General features: G+C 42.9%; 1 protein-coding gene across 1 annotated transcript in view; it reads right to left on the bottom strand.

Annotated features, from left to right (window-relative positions):
• Positions 1 to 8,403: 8,403 nt before the first annotated feature.
• Positions 8,404 to 14,923, bottom strand: part of siae (sialic acid acetylesterase) — a 110,472-nt gene continuing 103,952 nt past the window's right edge. The window contains exons 8-9 of the mRNA XM_067971119.1: positions 14,560 to 14,752; positions 8,404 to 11,534 (exon numbers count right to left, since the gene is read on the bottom strand). Coding sequence (XP_067827220.1) covers positions 11,304 to 11,534; positions 14,560 to 14,752 — 424 coding nt within the window. The 3' untranslated portion in view covers positions 8,404 to 11,303. The remainder of the gene's footprint in view (positions 11,535 to 14,559; positions 14,753 to 14,923) is intronic.

The following is a 14,923-nucleotide window of genomic DNA, read 5'->3' as shown; positions in this document are numbered from 1 at the left end:
TAATAATTCAAACAGACAGACTGTGGGAACTAAGGAAAGGGTAAAATTGTGTTCGAACAAATGGTGGAAGAGGGAGCAAGGAGTTTATGTGTGTGTGGTCGGGTCGAGGCATAAATATCAAGAAGGGTTCACCATTGCTTTTAAACGACAATGGCAAGACTCGGGGTCAGGAATGAATTGGACCCAGAGTTTCGACTCTTGTGTGGTCTCCGATCCTCCAGGGATGGTCAGTGTTACTGAACTGGTCGCGCACGAAATAAAGTCCCCACCAAAAACCCCAAAGACTCGGGATATAGAGGTTAAGTGTCCCATAACGACACCTGGACCTAGAAATGGGATGGTGTTGATTCCAACAGGGAAAGTGATGTATCACGATGTGCTTTATGAGGTAGCCTTGGCCATTCTCAATTTAACAGAGTTACAGTTGCTCAGGTGGTGCCCACCAGAAACAGAGAGGTTGTATGAGAAACTGCTAAAGGAGATGTTCCAGCAATTTCATGAGAATGACAACGGGGACGAGAGTTGGGAAGATTTCTATAATCTGGTAAAAATCAGTCACACGGGTATGGGGAGACGAAAAAGGGGATTGATCAATGACGTGGCCGCGGTATTTAATACAGGGACATCACTGGTCAACAGTATGGATAGTGCTCAGCTGTAAATGCAGGTGAATACCCTAAAGGAGCAGCTAAAGGAAATACTGGGGGGAGGGTAATAATATCGAGGGACAAGAGTTGCAGGAAGGCCAAGTGATGACAATTCATTTGAAGGAAATAATAGCTGAGTTGGAAACTCACGCCCAGACAATAAATAAATTAATAAGGGAGGACAGAAATGCGTCAGACCAGGCCGTCTGAAATGACGTGTGTGTCATGTACGGCGTCTGGTTGTTAAACGAGGGGTGCAGAAATCTGGAGGATTTAAAACAAGGCCGTGTACCGTCATGGATTGACAACAGACACCTAAGAGCTATAAGTGCAAATAACAACCTTATGAATCCGTGTCAGTTACGGTCGGCCTCCGAAGCAAACCCAGTCTCAGTCAACTGTGGCCGTAATAAACAAACAGTAATGGGAATAGTCCTTAGGGTGCTGGTGATGGATCAGCAAAGAGAGGGCATGAAAAAATACCGGCAATTAAAATTAAGGAAAACCCAAAGATGTTTTATAAATACATAAAGAGCAAGAGAATAACTGAGGAAAGAGTAGGGCCTATTAGAGACCAGAACGGTAAACTGTGTGTGGAGGCGGAAGATGTGGGTGTGGTTCTTAATGAATACTTTGGGGGTGATTTTAAACCCCAAGAATGGGTGGGTTGGGGGCAGGTGGGAGTTGAAAATAGTTGTTTTTTTGGATCACAACTGCAAAATTTCCGGACTTAGCATTCCCAGTGGGAAGCCTGTACTCTTCCGCGCCAACATTAAACCTGGAAATAAAGCCGGGTTGCGGTCGCGACCCAAAAAACAACTATTCTCAACTCCCTTCCACCCCTAACCCACCCTTTCTTGGGGTTTAAAATCACCTCCTTTGTGTCTGTCTTCACAAAAGAGAGGGACGATACAGAGATTGTAGTTAAGGAGGAGGAGTGTGAAATATTGGATGGGATAAACATAGTGAGAGAGGAAGTATTAAGGGGATTAGCATCTTTGAAAGTGGACAAATCACTAGAGCCGGATGAAATGTATCCCAGGCTGTTAAGAGAAGCCAGGGAGGAAATAGCGGAGGCTCTGACCATCATTTTCTGATCCTCCGGAGGATTGGAGGACTGCTAATGTTGTACCGTTGTTTAAAAAGGGAAGAAAGGATAGACCGAGTAATTATAGGCCAGTCAGTGTAACCTCGGTGGTGGGCAAATTATTGGAAACAATTCTGAGGAACAGTATAAACCGTCATTTAGAAAGGCACGGATTAATCAAGGACAGTCAGCATGGATTTGTTAAGGGAAGGTCGTATCTGACTAACTTGATTTAATTTTTTGAGGAGGTAACAAGGAGGGTCGATGAGGGTAGTGCGTTTGATGTAATGTACATGGATTTTAGCAAGGCTTTTGACAAGGTTCATCATGGCAGACTGGTCAAAAAAGCAAAAGCCCATGGGATCGAAGGGATAGTGGCAAATTGGATCCAAAATTCGCTCAGTGGCAGGAAGCAAAGGGTAATGGTCGACGGGTGTTTTTGTGACTGGAAGGCTGTTTCCAGTGGGGTTCCGCAGGGCTCAGTACTAGGTCCCTTGCTTTTTGTGATATATATTAATGATTTAGACTTAAATGTAGGGGGCATGATTAAGAAGTTTGCAGATGTTACAAAAATTGGCTGTGTAGTTGATAGTGAGGAGGGAAGCTGTGGACTGCAGGAGATATCAATGGACTGGTCAGGTGAGCAGAAAAGTGACAAATGGAATTCAAGCAGGGATGTTATGCTGGAATTGTATAAAACACTAGTTAGGCTACAACTTGAGTACTGCGTACAGTTCTGGTCACCATATTACAGGAAAGATGTGATTGCACTAGAGAGGGTACAGAGGAGATTTACGAGGATATTGCCAGGACTGGAGAATTTTAGCCATGAGGAAAGATTGGATTGGCTGGGATTGTTTTCTTTGGAACAGAGGAGGCTGAGGGGAGATTTCATTGAGGTGTATAAAATTGTGAGGGGCCCAGATAAAGTGGATAGGAAGGACCTATTTCCCTTAGCAGAGAGGTCCATAACCAGGGGGCATAGATTTAAATTGATTGGTAGAAGGATTAGAGGGGAGCTGAAGAGAAATGTTTTCACCCAGAGGGTGGTGGGGTCTGGAACTCACTGCCTGAAAGGGTGGGAGAGGCAGAAACCCTCATCGCATTTAAAAAGTACCTGGATGAGCACTCAAATGCTGTAATCTACAGATCTACGGAACAAGTACCACGGAAAGTGGGATTAGGCTGGATAGCTCTTTTTCAGCCGTCACAGACACTGATCAATACGGCCAAATGGCCTCCTTCTGTGCCATAAATTTCTATGATTCTCGATGATGTTGCCTGGTACCAAGAAATACAAATACAAAGATAGAGTTGAAAATATTTTTTTTATTTGTTAGAACAATGCAAATTATGTGATGATATAATAGAAACTTTTAAATTGGTGAAAGGATGGGACAGGATAGATAGAAATAGACTGTTTTCAGTAATTGAGGGATCTAGAACAGGGGGCCATAGATACAAGATTAAACGTAAGAGATTTAGAACGGAGAGCAGGAGAAACTTCTTCACACAGAGTGTTGTGAGGCTGGACTTCACTTCCAGAGTTAGTAATTTGAGGCAGAAGTGTCAACATTCAAGATTAGATAGGATAGGTGGATGAAGGAGAAGGTGTTGAAGGGATAAGTGGACAGGGTGGGCTGGAACTTGCAGGGTAAATGCCAATGTGGGCTGGTTGGACCAAGTGGCCTGTTTCTGTGTTGTAACTTCTATATCGCTTGATGGGCTGCGGCAGAGCAGGCACCCTAGGGCCAAGCTACAACCTACTGTCCAACTGGAGGTGTCTCGGCCGCCATTTCTTCTCTGCATAGTCTGCCACCAAAGAGAGAAAATTGAGTCTCAGAGATGGCAACCAGAGACTGGTAGGTGCTGTGTCTCCTTGGAGTTTTATTCTCTTTTGCTGTATTTACATTGCAGGCTTGAACTAGAACTGCTCACAGTACTCCAGGTGCAGTCTAGCCAGGGTTTTGTATAGCTGCAGCATAACTTCTGCCCCCCTGTACTCTAGTCCTCTAAATATAAAGGCCAGCATTCCATTGGCCGTATTGATTATTTTCTGCACCTGTTCATGACACTTCAATGATCTCTGTACCTGAACCCCCAAGTCCCTTTGGACATCCACTGTTTTTAACTTTTTACCATTTAGAAAGTACCCTTTTCTATTCTTTTTTGATCCAAAGTGGATGACCTCACATTTGTCTACATTGAATTCCATTTGCCACAGTTTTGACCATTCACCTAATCTATCAATATCCCTTTATAATTTAATGTTTTCATCTACACTGCTTACAATGTCACCAATCTTTGTGTCATCAGCAAACTTAGATATGAAACTTTCTATGCCTTCATCTAAGTCATTAATATTGTGAATAATTGAGGCCCCAAGACAGATCCCTGTGGGACTGCACTAGTCACATCCTGCCAATGTGAGTACCTACCCATTATCCCTACTCTCTGTCGCCTTTCGCTCAGCCAACTTCCTAACCAAGTCCGTACTTTTCCCTCGATTCCATGGGCTTCTATCTTAGCTAACAGTCTCTTATGTGGGATCTTATTAAATGCCTTCTGGAAGTCCATGTAAATAACATCCATTGACATTCCCCTGTCCACTACTTTAGTCACCTCTTCAAAAAATTCAATCAGGTTTGTCAGGCACGACCTACCTTTCACAAATCCATGCTGGCTCTCTCTGATTAACTGAAAATTCTCGAGGTGTTCAGTCACCCTATCCTTAATTATAGACTCCAGCATTTTCCCCACAACAGATGTTAGGCTAACTGGTCTATAATTCCCTGGTTTCCCTCTCTCTCCTTTCTTAAAAAGCAGAGTGATGTGCAATTTTCCAATCTAGGGGGACGGTTCCTGAATCTAGAGAACTTTGTAAGATTATAGTTAGGGCATCTGCAATGTGCTCACCTACTTCCTTTAAAACCCTGGGATGGAAACCATCTGGTCCTGGGGATTTGTCACTCTTTAGTGCCATTATGTTAATTTTATTGAGTCCCTGTCCCTGATTCAATATTAGTTTTCTTGGGATTTCCGGCTAATTATCCTCTTTTTCTACTGTAAATACTGACGCAAAGTAATTACTCAACATGTCCGCCATTTCCCCATTGTCAATGACAATATCCCCACTTTCAGTTTTTAAGGGGCCAACACTGCTCCTGACCACCCTCTTTTTCCTAATATAACTATGAAAGATCTTCATTTTGGTTTTGATATCCCTTGAGAGTTTCATTTCATACCCTCTTTTTGTAGCTCTTACTATCTGTTTTGTGACCCTTCGTTGATCTTTGTATCTTTCCCATTCACCAAGATCTGTGCCATTTTTTGCCTTTTTGTATGCCCTTTCCTTATATCTTATATTGTCCCTTACCTCTTTAGTTGTAGAGTTCTTGCCCCTCAGGGGTATAAACCAGTTCTGTACCACGTTAAATGTTTCTATAAACATTTCCCACTGATCATCAGTCGTTTTACCCATTAACAGATTTGCCCAGTTTACTGTGGACAGTCTCTGTCTCATCCCATTGAAGTCGGACTTACCCAAGTCTAGAATCTTAGCAGCTGATTCACTTTTTTCCCTTTCAAACACTACCTTGAACTCGATCATGCTATTGGATAGATGTTTACACACAGTTAAGCTGTTAACTAAATCTGGTTCACTTACTCATTACTAAATCTAGTATGGCTTGCCCCCTTGTTGCCTCTAGGACATACTGCTGTAGAAAACTATCCAGGACACACTCAAGAAATTCACTACCTTTCTGACAGTTGCTAGTCTGCTTTTCCCAATCTATGTGAAGGTTAAAGTCCCCCATTAAGACCACTATGCCTTTGTTACATGCTCGTCTAATCTCTGCATTTATACAATCTAGCACTTCAGAGCTGCTGCCAGGGGTCCTATACACAACTCCCACCATAGTCTTAGATCCTTTCCTATTTTTCAATTCAACCCATAAGGTCTCTGTTGGCTGCTTACCTCTCGTTATATCCTCCTTTATCATTGAAGTGATTTCATCTCTAATCACGAAGGCTACTCCTCCCCCTCTTCCATTTTCCCCTCTCTCCTGTAGACCTTATAACCCGGTATATTTAGTTCCCAATCCTGACCATCCTACAGCCATGTCTCAGTAACAGCTATCATATCATACCCTCCAATTTGTCCCATGAAATGGAACCCCTCCTTCCCACACCAGTCTTTCAGCCACACATTCACTTTCCTGACCTGCCTATCCTTATGCCAATTAGCACGTGGCTCGGGTAGTAATCCCGAGATTACCAGCCGTGAGGTTCTGCTTTTTAATTTAGCTCCTAACTTCTGATATTCCCTTAGCAGGACCTCCTCCCTTTTCTTCCCTATGTCATTGGTCCCAACATGCACTATGACAATTGGATCCACCCCCTCCCTTTCCAAGTTCCTCTCCAGTTGCTCCGAGATATCCTTTACCCTTGAACCAGGTAATCAACACACCCTCCTGGACTTTTGCTCACAACTGCAGAGCACGCTATCTATATCCATAATTATCAAATACCCTCCATGACTATAAACTTTCTATTCTGCTCCTTCCCTCCCCCTACCTTGGACTGCTTCCTGCTCCATGGCCATGGTTAGCATTCTGGCTGTCCACCCCAGATCCTGCATCCTTATCCTCACTGTAGCAAGTACATTGTACCTGTTGGCAGGACAGTGTCTGCGGGACCTCCTTCTCCACCTCCCCTTGGCTTCCCTCCCCCCCCCCCTGATTAACAGTCACACTCTCCCCTTCCTCTGAGGTGTGACTGTACTCTGGAGAAAACCATCCAAAAATTCCTCCCCCTCCCTTGTGTACTATAGTATCATTGTAAGTACAGCATAGGAGGCCATTTGGCCCATCTCTGCCTGTACTGGCTCTTTGAAAGAGCTATCCAATTGATCCCATTCCCCTGCTCTTTCCCCATAGCCCTGTAAATTTTTCCCTTCAAGTATATCCAATTCATTTTTGAAAGTTACTATTGAATCTGCTTCCACCACCCTTTCAGACAGCGCATTCCAGATCATAACAACTTGCTGCGTAAAAAAATGTTTCTTCATGTCGTCTTTGGCTCTTTTGCCAATCACCTTAAATCTGTGTCCTCTGGTTACCGACCCTTCTGCCACTGGAAACAGTTTCTCCTTATTTACTCTATCAAAACCGTTCATGATTTTGAACACCTCGATCAAATCTCCCCTTAACCTTCTCTGTTCTAAGGACAACAACCCCAGCTTCTCCACATAACTAAAGTCCCTAACTCTAACTCTAACTCGCACTCTAGCTCAAGAACTCTGAGCAGATCTGGCAATTCATTCCCTTCATCATCGGCGCACAGTGGCTGCAGTGTGTACCATCCACAGGATGCATTGCAGCAACTCGCTAAAGCTTCTTCGACAGCACCTCCCAAACCTGCGACCTCTACCACTTAGAAGGACAAGGGCAGCAGGCGCATGGGAACAACACCACCTGCACGTTCCCCTCCAAGTCACACACCATCCCGACTTGGAAATATATCGCCGTTCCTTCATCGTCGCTGGGTCAAAATCCTGGAACTCCCTTCCTAACAGCACTGTGGGAGAACCTTCACCACACGGACTGCAGCGGTTCAAGAAGGCGGCTCACCACCACCTTCTCAAGAGCAATTAGGGATGGGCAATAAATGCTGGCCTCGCCAGCGACGCCCACATCCCGTGAACGAATAAAAAAAAACATAATAGATGTGTTAGAAAATTAATGCCCCTGGGATTGAAGGGACAGTGGCAGCGTGGATACAAAATTGGCTAAGGGACAGAAAGCAGAGAGTAGTGGTGAACGGTTGTTTTTCAGACTGGAGGGAAGTATACAGTGGTGTTCCCCAGGGGTCAGTATTAGATCCACTGCTCTTTTTGATATATATTAACGACCTGGACTTGGGATAGAGGGTATAATTTCAAAGTTTGCAGATGAAATGAAACTCAAAAAAGTAGCAAACAGTGAGGATAGTAACAGACTTCAGGAGGATATAGACAGACTTGTGAACTGGGCAGACACATGGCAGATGAAATTTAATGCAGAGAAGTGTGAAGAGTGAGGAGAGGCAATATAAACTAAATGGTACAATTTTAAAGGGTGCAGGAACAGAGAGATCTGGGAACTTACGTACATAAATCTTTGAAGTTGGCAGGACAAGTTGAGAAGGCTGTTAAAAAAGCATATGGGATCCTGAGCTTTATTAATAGAGGCAGAGTATTGTGTCCAATTCTGGGCATCACACTTTAGGAAGGATGTCAAGGCCTTAGAGAGAGTGCAGAGGAGATTTACTAGAATGGTACCAGGGATGAGGGACTTCAGTTATGTGGAGGCATTCAAAATCATGAAGGGTTTTGATAAGAGTAAATAGGGAGAAATTGCTTCCAGTGGCAGAAGGATCGGTAACCAGAGGACACAGAGTTAAGGTAATTGGAAAAAAAACCAGAGGCGAGATGAGGAGAATGTTTTTACGCAGCGAGTTGTGATGATCTGGAATGCGCTGCCCGAAAAAGCGGTGGAAGCAGATTCAATAATAACTTTGAAAAGGGAATTAGGTAAATACTTGAAGGAGAGAACATTGTAGAGCTATGGGGAAAGGGCAGGGGAGTAAGAGATTCAGAAGGAGACCAAACCAATCTTGTATATAGCAAGTATATTTTTATATCAGATTTGAAAGAACACAGAGCAGTCAGTCAGTAAGTAACAAGCTGACTCACTTGCAAAGCACATTCTTAAGTACAAGAAAGGCCTAATACTTCATGTTAAAGCAATTAATACAACAGAAAGAATGTTACCCAATCCTGTTGGTAGGAGTGTTGACTTCTGGAATTCTTCCTTCTCTATGGAACATTTGGAACTTCCTGTGCTGGCTTTATATCTTGCCTTATCTCCTAGAATCGTAACCTCAGCTTGTTATTCACATTTTTTTAGTCCAGTCACATCCCTGTCAATAGCCTATTGGGCGGGATCGATAGCTGCTACTGCACTTAATCTAGGAGGAGGCATCCTTGAGAGGCCTCGGCCAGTTGATTAATGAATGGTGTTTCTACAACAGTTATCCTCGTTGTCTGCTCCATTCTGCAACGGTTAATGATTTGTAAAAGCAGCTACAAAGCGAGCTGGCCTTTTTGGCCTGTTTAAAAAGCATGTTGGGATACTTAGCCTCCTCTAATAACGTATAATATCTAAATAAGCATGTAAAGGTGTTCTAGTCTATACCCTACATGGGAGTAGGACTAATAATGAGATAGCTCTTTCAAAGAGCAGGCAGGATGGGCTGAATGACCACCTCCCCTGCTGTAAGATTCTATGGTTCTATCTCTTTGACCAAGCTTTTGGTCGCCTGCCTTAATATCTCACTCAATGCCAACATTTTTGTCTGATAATGCTCCTGTGAAGTCCCTTGGGATATTTTACTTTGTCAAGGTGCTACATAAATGTTGTTGTTTCTTCCAGTCATGTGCACAGACATTTGCCCAGAATCACTAGGTGTAAACAAACAGCAGTTCCAAAGCAGTAAAAAATTCCCATCTTCTTTAATGTAGAACGACAGCCTCTTAAGGGCTACTCCCTGGCCAGATTTCCTGCACTTTCACCAATGGTTCTGCTGGCAAGGTCCCCTGTACCTGTTTTCCTGCAAAGCGAGCCTATAACAATGCGAAGTATTCCCTTACCAAATTTGGTGAGACCAGCCCGCCTTGCTCCTGCACACGCACTCCTGTACCCTGATCTTAAAATGTTACACTTTTACACAAGTTTCTTAAATTACAAAATTCATTCCTTGATTTCTCAGCAAGAATTAAATTCAACTGGCAGTTATACTGAAGAAAATTTGCTGTTAATGTAGCTGGTTGTGCTATAATTTATTTCATAGTACCACTAAATCCATACTTTATTACAATCCCAGATGAGCTCTCAATGTGAAGCAAATGTAAATGCCACAATTGTAATAGGCAACACATATTATCATAGTATACCATTCGGCCCATCGTGGCTGTGCCAGCTCTTTGAAAGAGCTATCCAATTAGTCCCACTCCCCTGCTCTTTCCCCTATAGCCCTGTAATTTTTTTCCCTTCAAGTATTTATCCAATTCCCTTTTGAAAATTACTATTGAATCTGCTTCCACCGCCCTTTCAGGCAGTGAATTCCAGATCATAACAACTCTGCATAAAAAAAATGTTTCTTCATGTCACCTCTGATTCTTTTGCCAATCATCTTAAATCTGTGTCCTCTGGTTACTGACCCTTCTGCCACGGAAAGAGTTTCTCTTTATTTACTTATCAAAACCTTTCATTATTTTGAACACCTCTATCAAAATCTCCCCTTAACCTTCTCTGTTCTCAGGAGAACAACCCCAGCTTCTCCACATAACTGAAGTTCCTCATCCCTGGAACCATTCGAGTAAATCTTTTCTGCACCCTCTCTAAGGCCTTCACATCCTTCCTAAAGTGTGGTGCCCAGAATTGAACACAATATCCCAGCTGAGGCCTAATCATTGATTTAGCTGGAGAATTCCAATTAACTGCCTTTCTCTTAATATGTCAGAGAAATATCTCAAATTGGCATTGATCAAATCACACTGCCATTTAACACCTAGACCACCAGAGCTATCGATTACTTTCCTTACACCTACTACAGTAAAGTACCATGAGATCTGGTATTCAATTATAGCATAGATCAACATAAGCAATTATAAGCCTGATTCTAATACTGGAATAACAGCAGTTGCTGCATTCAACAGAATAATGTCCAATGCTCAAGATTTCACTTCAATCCTAGTTAGCTGCATTTTATATTTAATCTTGTTAGTCTTCCAATGTTAAATTTGTCACTTGGATCACATTAGCAAAAGATAGCCGGTAAGTGACATGGTTCTGAACTCCTTTGCAGTGCCCGGGTTCCATCTCTCAGGTACCGTTCTGCTGAGTTGGTAATTGTCCCAAGGACACCCACAAATCACTGCATGAGCTTCACATTAATCGTTAATTAAAAATGTTGTTGTTGATAGAACTAGCCAAGCTGCAATATTGTATGATCCCTGAGTAGATTGCTCTCTGTGCAGGTTTTATTATTTAATTTGAGTTACTAATATCATGTAGGGAAATGAACCCTATAACTTCAGATTGTGTACAGCCTTAAGGTTCATGTTCTAGGGACCCCTGAAAAAGATAAAGTAGAAAATATATTCATTTTAAGAAGACTGGCTCTGCCTAAAAGGGATAGAGTGAGACCATGACCCGTCGTGGACAGAGGTACTGCCTACACCCTGGGGGACACTGTTCTTTCTGTACATCAAATATCAAAGTTACAATTGGCCCAAGGAAAGGAGAGCTGGAACAGCACCAAAGTCATAGTTAATCCTACACATGAAAATGAGCCACAGCAATGATTAATATTACAAGGGGTGAGGGAGGCACAATTATCTATTTATATATTTTAACCAGCCCAGTTCATTTTTCCTATAATTTATATAAAACGTTTTCTGATCCCACACTGCTGGTACATTTAAAATTTCATAGCAACTAATTGATAGAAGACATTCAGAATCGTCAATCATGGACTGGTTGTATCATGAATGGTGGGGCAGGTAACTTATAGCCTTTACTGTACAAAGGACATTTCTTCAGTTCACATGGCCACTCTTTCCAAGCATAGCGAACGCCCATCATCTTCTGGCGACAGTCTTTTACAGATAAAGACAGTGTGTTGAAGGAGCTGTTGACAATGGGGGCAGAGACCCACTTACAGCTGGAAGAATTCCATTTGGGGGAGCAACACACCTATGGAAAGAAAAATAGAAACATTGTCTTATTATTGACGGTTTAGTCCACTACGGTTCACCAATCTGCATCCGCATTCCCACCAGACTTGTTCATTTAAGCTGCTGTATTTAAAACTGGTCACAGATCTGTTTATACTGTAACCACAAGCTAATGCTGTTGTCTGGACACTGTGCTGGACCACAAATTGTTAAGGAACTTTCCTTATTTGCCAAGAGTGCAGTGTGTGATAGTTCTTCATCCTCAACAGCAACATTTCTCTATTTTATCTCTTATCGGACTACAGACATGCAGGCTGTTTTTCTTTAAGTATCTAGGATTAGGAAGTGGTAAGTGGTTTAAACCAAGGAACTATAAACTAATCTATCAACTTTTAAAAATTAAATTAAAAAAACATACATTTTTAAAAAAACTAAGAATAAGATTCAATGGAATAAAAAGGGAGCAGTGCGAGGAATCAAAACAATCAAGATAAAGTCAAAACGTGACGTCACAAGACAAGGAGGAGCGCCGAGGGAGAGTCAGTAAGTATTTCGCTCATTGAGTGGTCACTGTTCTTAGTGTCTTTTGTGGTTGGTTAGTGTTTTTAGTTTTTAAGTGTTAGATAAACGGTAAATTGCCTTAAAGCTAAACAAATAGTTTAAATAACTGCTGGTAACATGGCAGGACAGCTGGAGCCCGTCGCATGCACGTCCTGTGCCATGTGGGAACTACAGAACACTGTGTGGCCTGGAGAACCACATGTGCAGGAAGTGCCGCCAACTGCTCGAGCTCAGAGTTTGGGGGCGGATGGTGTCACTGCAGCTGAGAGTTTTGTGCATAGCACATTTCAAGAGATGATCACCCCGCAACTACAGAGAGGTCAGAAGGAGAGGGAGTGGGTGACCACCAGGCAGAGTAGGAGGAACAGGCAGGCAGTGCAGGAGTCCCCTGAGAGTGTGGCACTCACAAACTAGTATTCGGTGTGACACCTTGGAGGAGTGCAGTCAAGAACAAATCCACGACACCGTGGGAGACTCGGCTGCACAGGGGGGCAAAAGAAATGCAGTTGTTATAGGGGACAGTGCCAGAGGACTGGAGGATTGCAAATGTTACACCCCTATTTAAAAAAGGGGAGAGGGATAAACCTGGCAATTACAGGCCAGTCAGCCTAACTTTTAGAGACAATAATCCGGGACAAAATTAATTGGCACTGAGAAAAGTATGGGCTAATAAATGAAAGCCAGCATGGAATTGTTGAAGGAAAATCATTTTTGACTAACATCATTGAATTCTTTGACGAAGTAACAGAAAGGGTCGATGAGGGTAGTGTGGTTGATGTTGTGTATGGACTTTCAATAGGCATTTGATACAGTGCCACATAATAGACTTATTAAAGCCCATGGGATTAAAGGGACAGTGGCAGCGTGGATACAAAATTGGCTAAGGGACAGAAAGCAGAGAGTCAGACTGGAGGGAAGTATATAGTGGTGATTCCCAGGGGCCAGTATTAGGACCACTGCTCTTTTTGATATATATTAATGACCTGGACTTGGGTATGCAGGGTATAATTTCAAAGTTTGCAGATGAAACAAAACTCGAAAAAGTAGTAAACAATGTGGAGGATAGTAACAGACTTCAGGGGGACATAGACAGACTGGTGAAATGGGCAGACACACGGCAGATGAAATTTAATGCAGAAAAGTATGACGTGATGCATTTTGGTAGGAAGAATAAAGAGAGGCAATATAAACTAAATGGTGCAATTTTAAAGGGAGTGCAGGAACGGAGCGACCTGGGGCTGTATGTACACAAATCTTTAAAGGTGACAGGACAAGTTGAGAAGGCTGTTAAAAAAAGCATACGGGATCCTGGGCTTTATTAATAGAGGCTTAGAGTACAAAAACAAGGAAATTATAGTAAACTTTTATAAAACACTGGTTAGGCCTCAGCTGAAGTATTGTGTTCAATTCTGGGCACCACACTTTAGGGAGGATGTGAAGGCCTTAGAGAGGGTGCAGAGGAGATTTACTAGAATGGTACCAGGAATGAGGGCTTCAATTATGTGGAGAGATTGGAGAAGCTGGGGTTGTTCTCCTTGGAACAGAGAAGAATAAGAGGAGATTTGATGGAGGTCTTCAAAATCATGAATGGTTTTAATAGAATAAGGAGAAACTGTTCCCAGTGGTAGAAGGGTCAGTGACCAGAGGACACAGATTTAAGGTGATTGGCAAAAGAGCCAGAGGCAACATGAGGAAACATTTTTTTACACAACGAATTGTAATGATCTGGAATGCACTGCCTGAAAGGGCGGTGGAAGCAGATTCAATAGTAACTTTCAAAAGGGAATTGGATAAATACTTGAAGGGAAAAAGCAGGGGAATGGGATTAATTGGATAGCTCTTTCAAATAGCCGGCACAGGCACGATGGGCTGAATGGCCTCCTGTGCTGTACCTACTAGGATACTATAAGTGGCAAAACGCCATTAATTCTCTGGGATGCTGGTGTAACAAGGCACCAGCCCCCAGATGTTCATGTAAAATAAACAATAAATAAAATACGCAAGATCTCCACAGACTAAAATTCAAATCCTTCCTCTCTTCCCCATCTCCTGAGGCTCAAAAACTCGGAAGTTGCATCTCTGGCTCTTTCACTTTCCCGGGCCGAGAACGGGTACCGGTTGATTCCTGATTGATGTAAAACAAAGCTGCTCTGATTGGTCTAAATGCACCATTTGCAGTCCTCCTGGCCAGGGTGGTTAAGGGCCCACGCGATGTTGGTCCCATCAGATTTGACCACGGATGTGCAAAGATTAAAGGAAGCAGCAGGGGCTTCCAGGTCTGCAGTAAAGGAGCTGGTGATGTTGGCACACCCTCTGTTTAGGGAGATTCAGGTGCCAGCCTGCAGAGATCACACCAGCGCTGCAAATACCTGTATTCAGTATGTGAAGCAAAAAGTCTGTCCTGTGCAGTAACATCACCCCTTGCTAAAAACCGATGTGTCTGGAGGAATCTGATGGTCGTAAGTTGATTGCAGCAACTATACCTCAAATATGTCATTACTGTGCTCCAACACAGTCAGCTGCTGTGTGTAGATGATGATTAATTCGGTGCAGTTCTTCAGCTGTAAGCCCTTTGGAAACGGGCCCTGGAAAACTACTGCGGTCTCTCTGTAAGCCACTGCTTGAGCACCAAGGTACAATCTGTATGCTACATCTTGTTTATACCGAGGATGAATGCTGAAAAATATTAAAGTAAATGTTTACTAGCACACTCATGCAACTCTCAGATTTTCAGATGAGATGTTAAACCGAGGCCTCGCCTGCCTCTTCAGGTGGATGTAAAAGATTACACGGCACTATTCAAAGAAGAGAACGGGAGTTCTCTTGGGGTCCTGGCCGACACTCCTC

Source organism: Heptranchias perlo, chromosome 33 (genome assembly GCF_035084215.1).
Source record: "Heptranchias perlo isolate sHepPer1 chromosome 33, sHepPer1.hap1, whole genome shotgun sequence".
Classification (NCBI taxonomy): domain Eukaryota; kingdom Metazoa; phylum Chordata; class Chondrichthyes; order Hexanchiformes; family Hexanchidae; genus Heptranchias; species Heptranchias perlo.
This window is presented reverse-complemented; position numbering and strand designations above follow the sequence as displayed.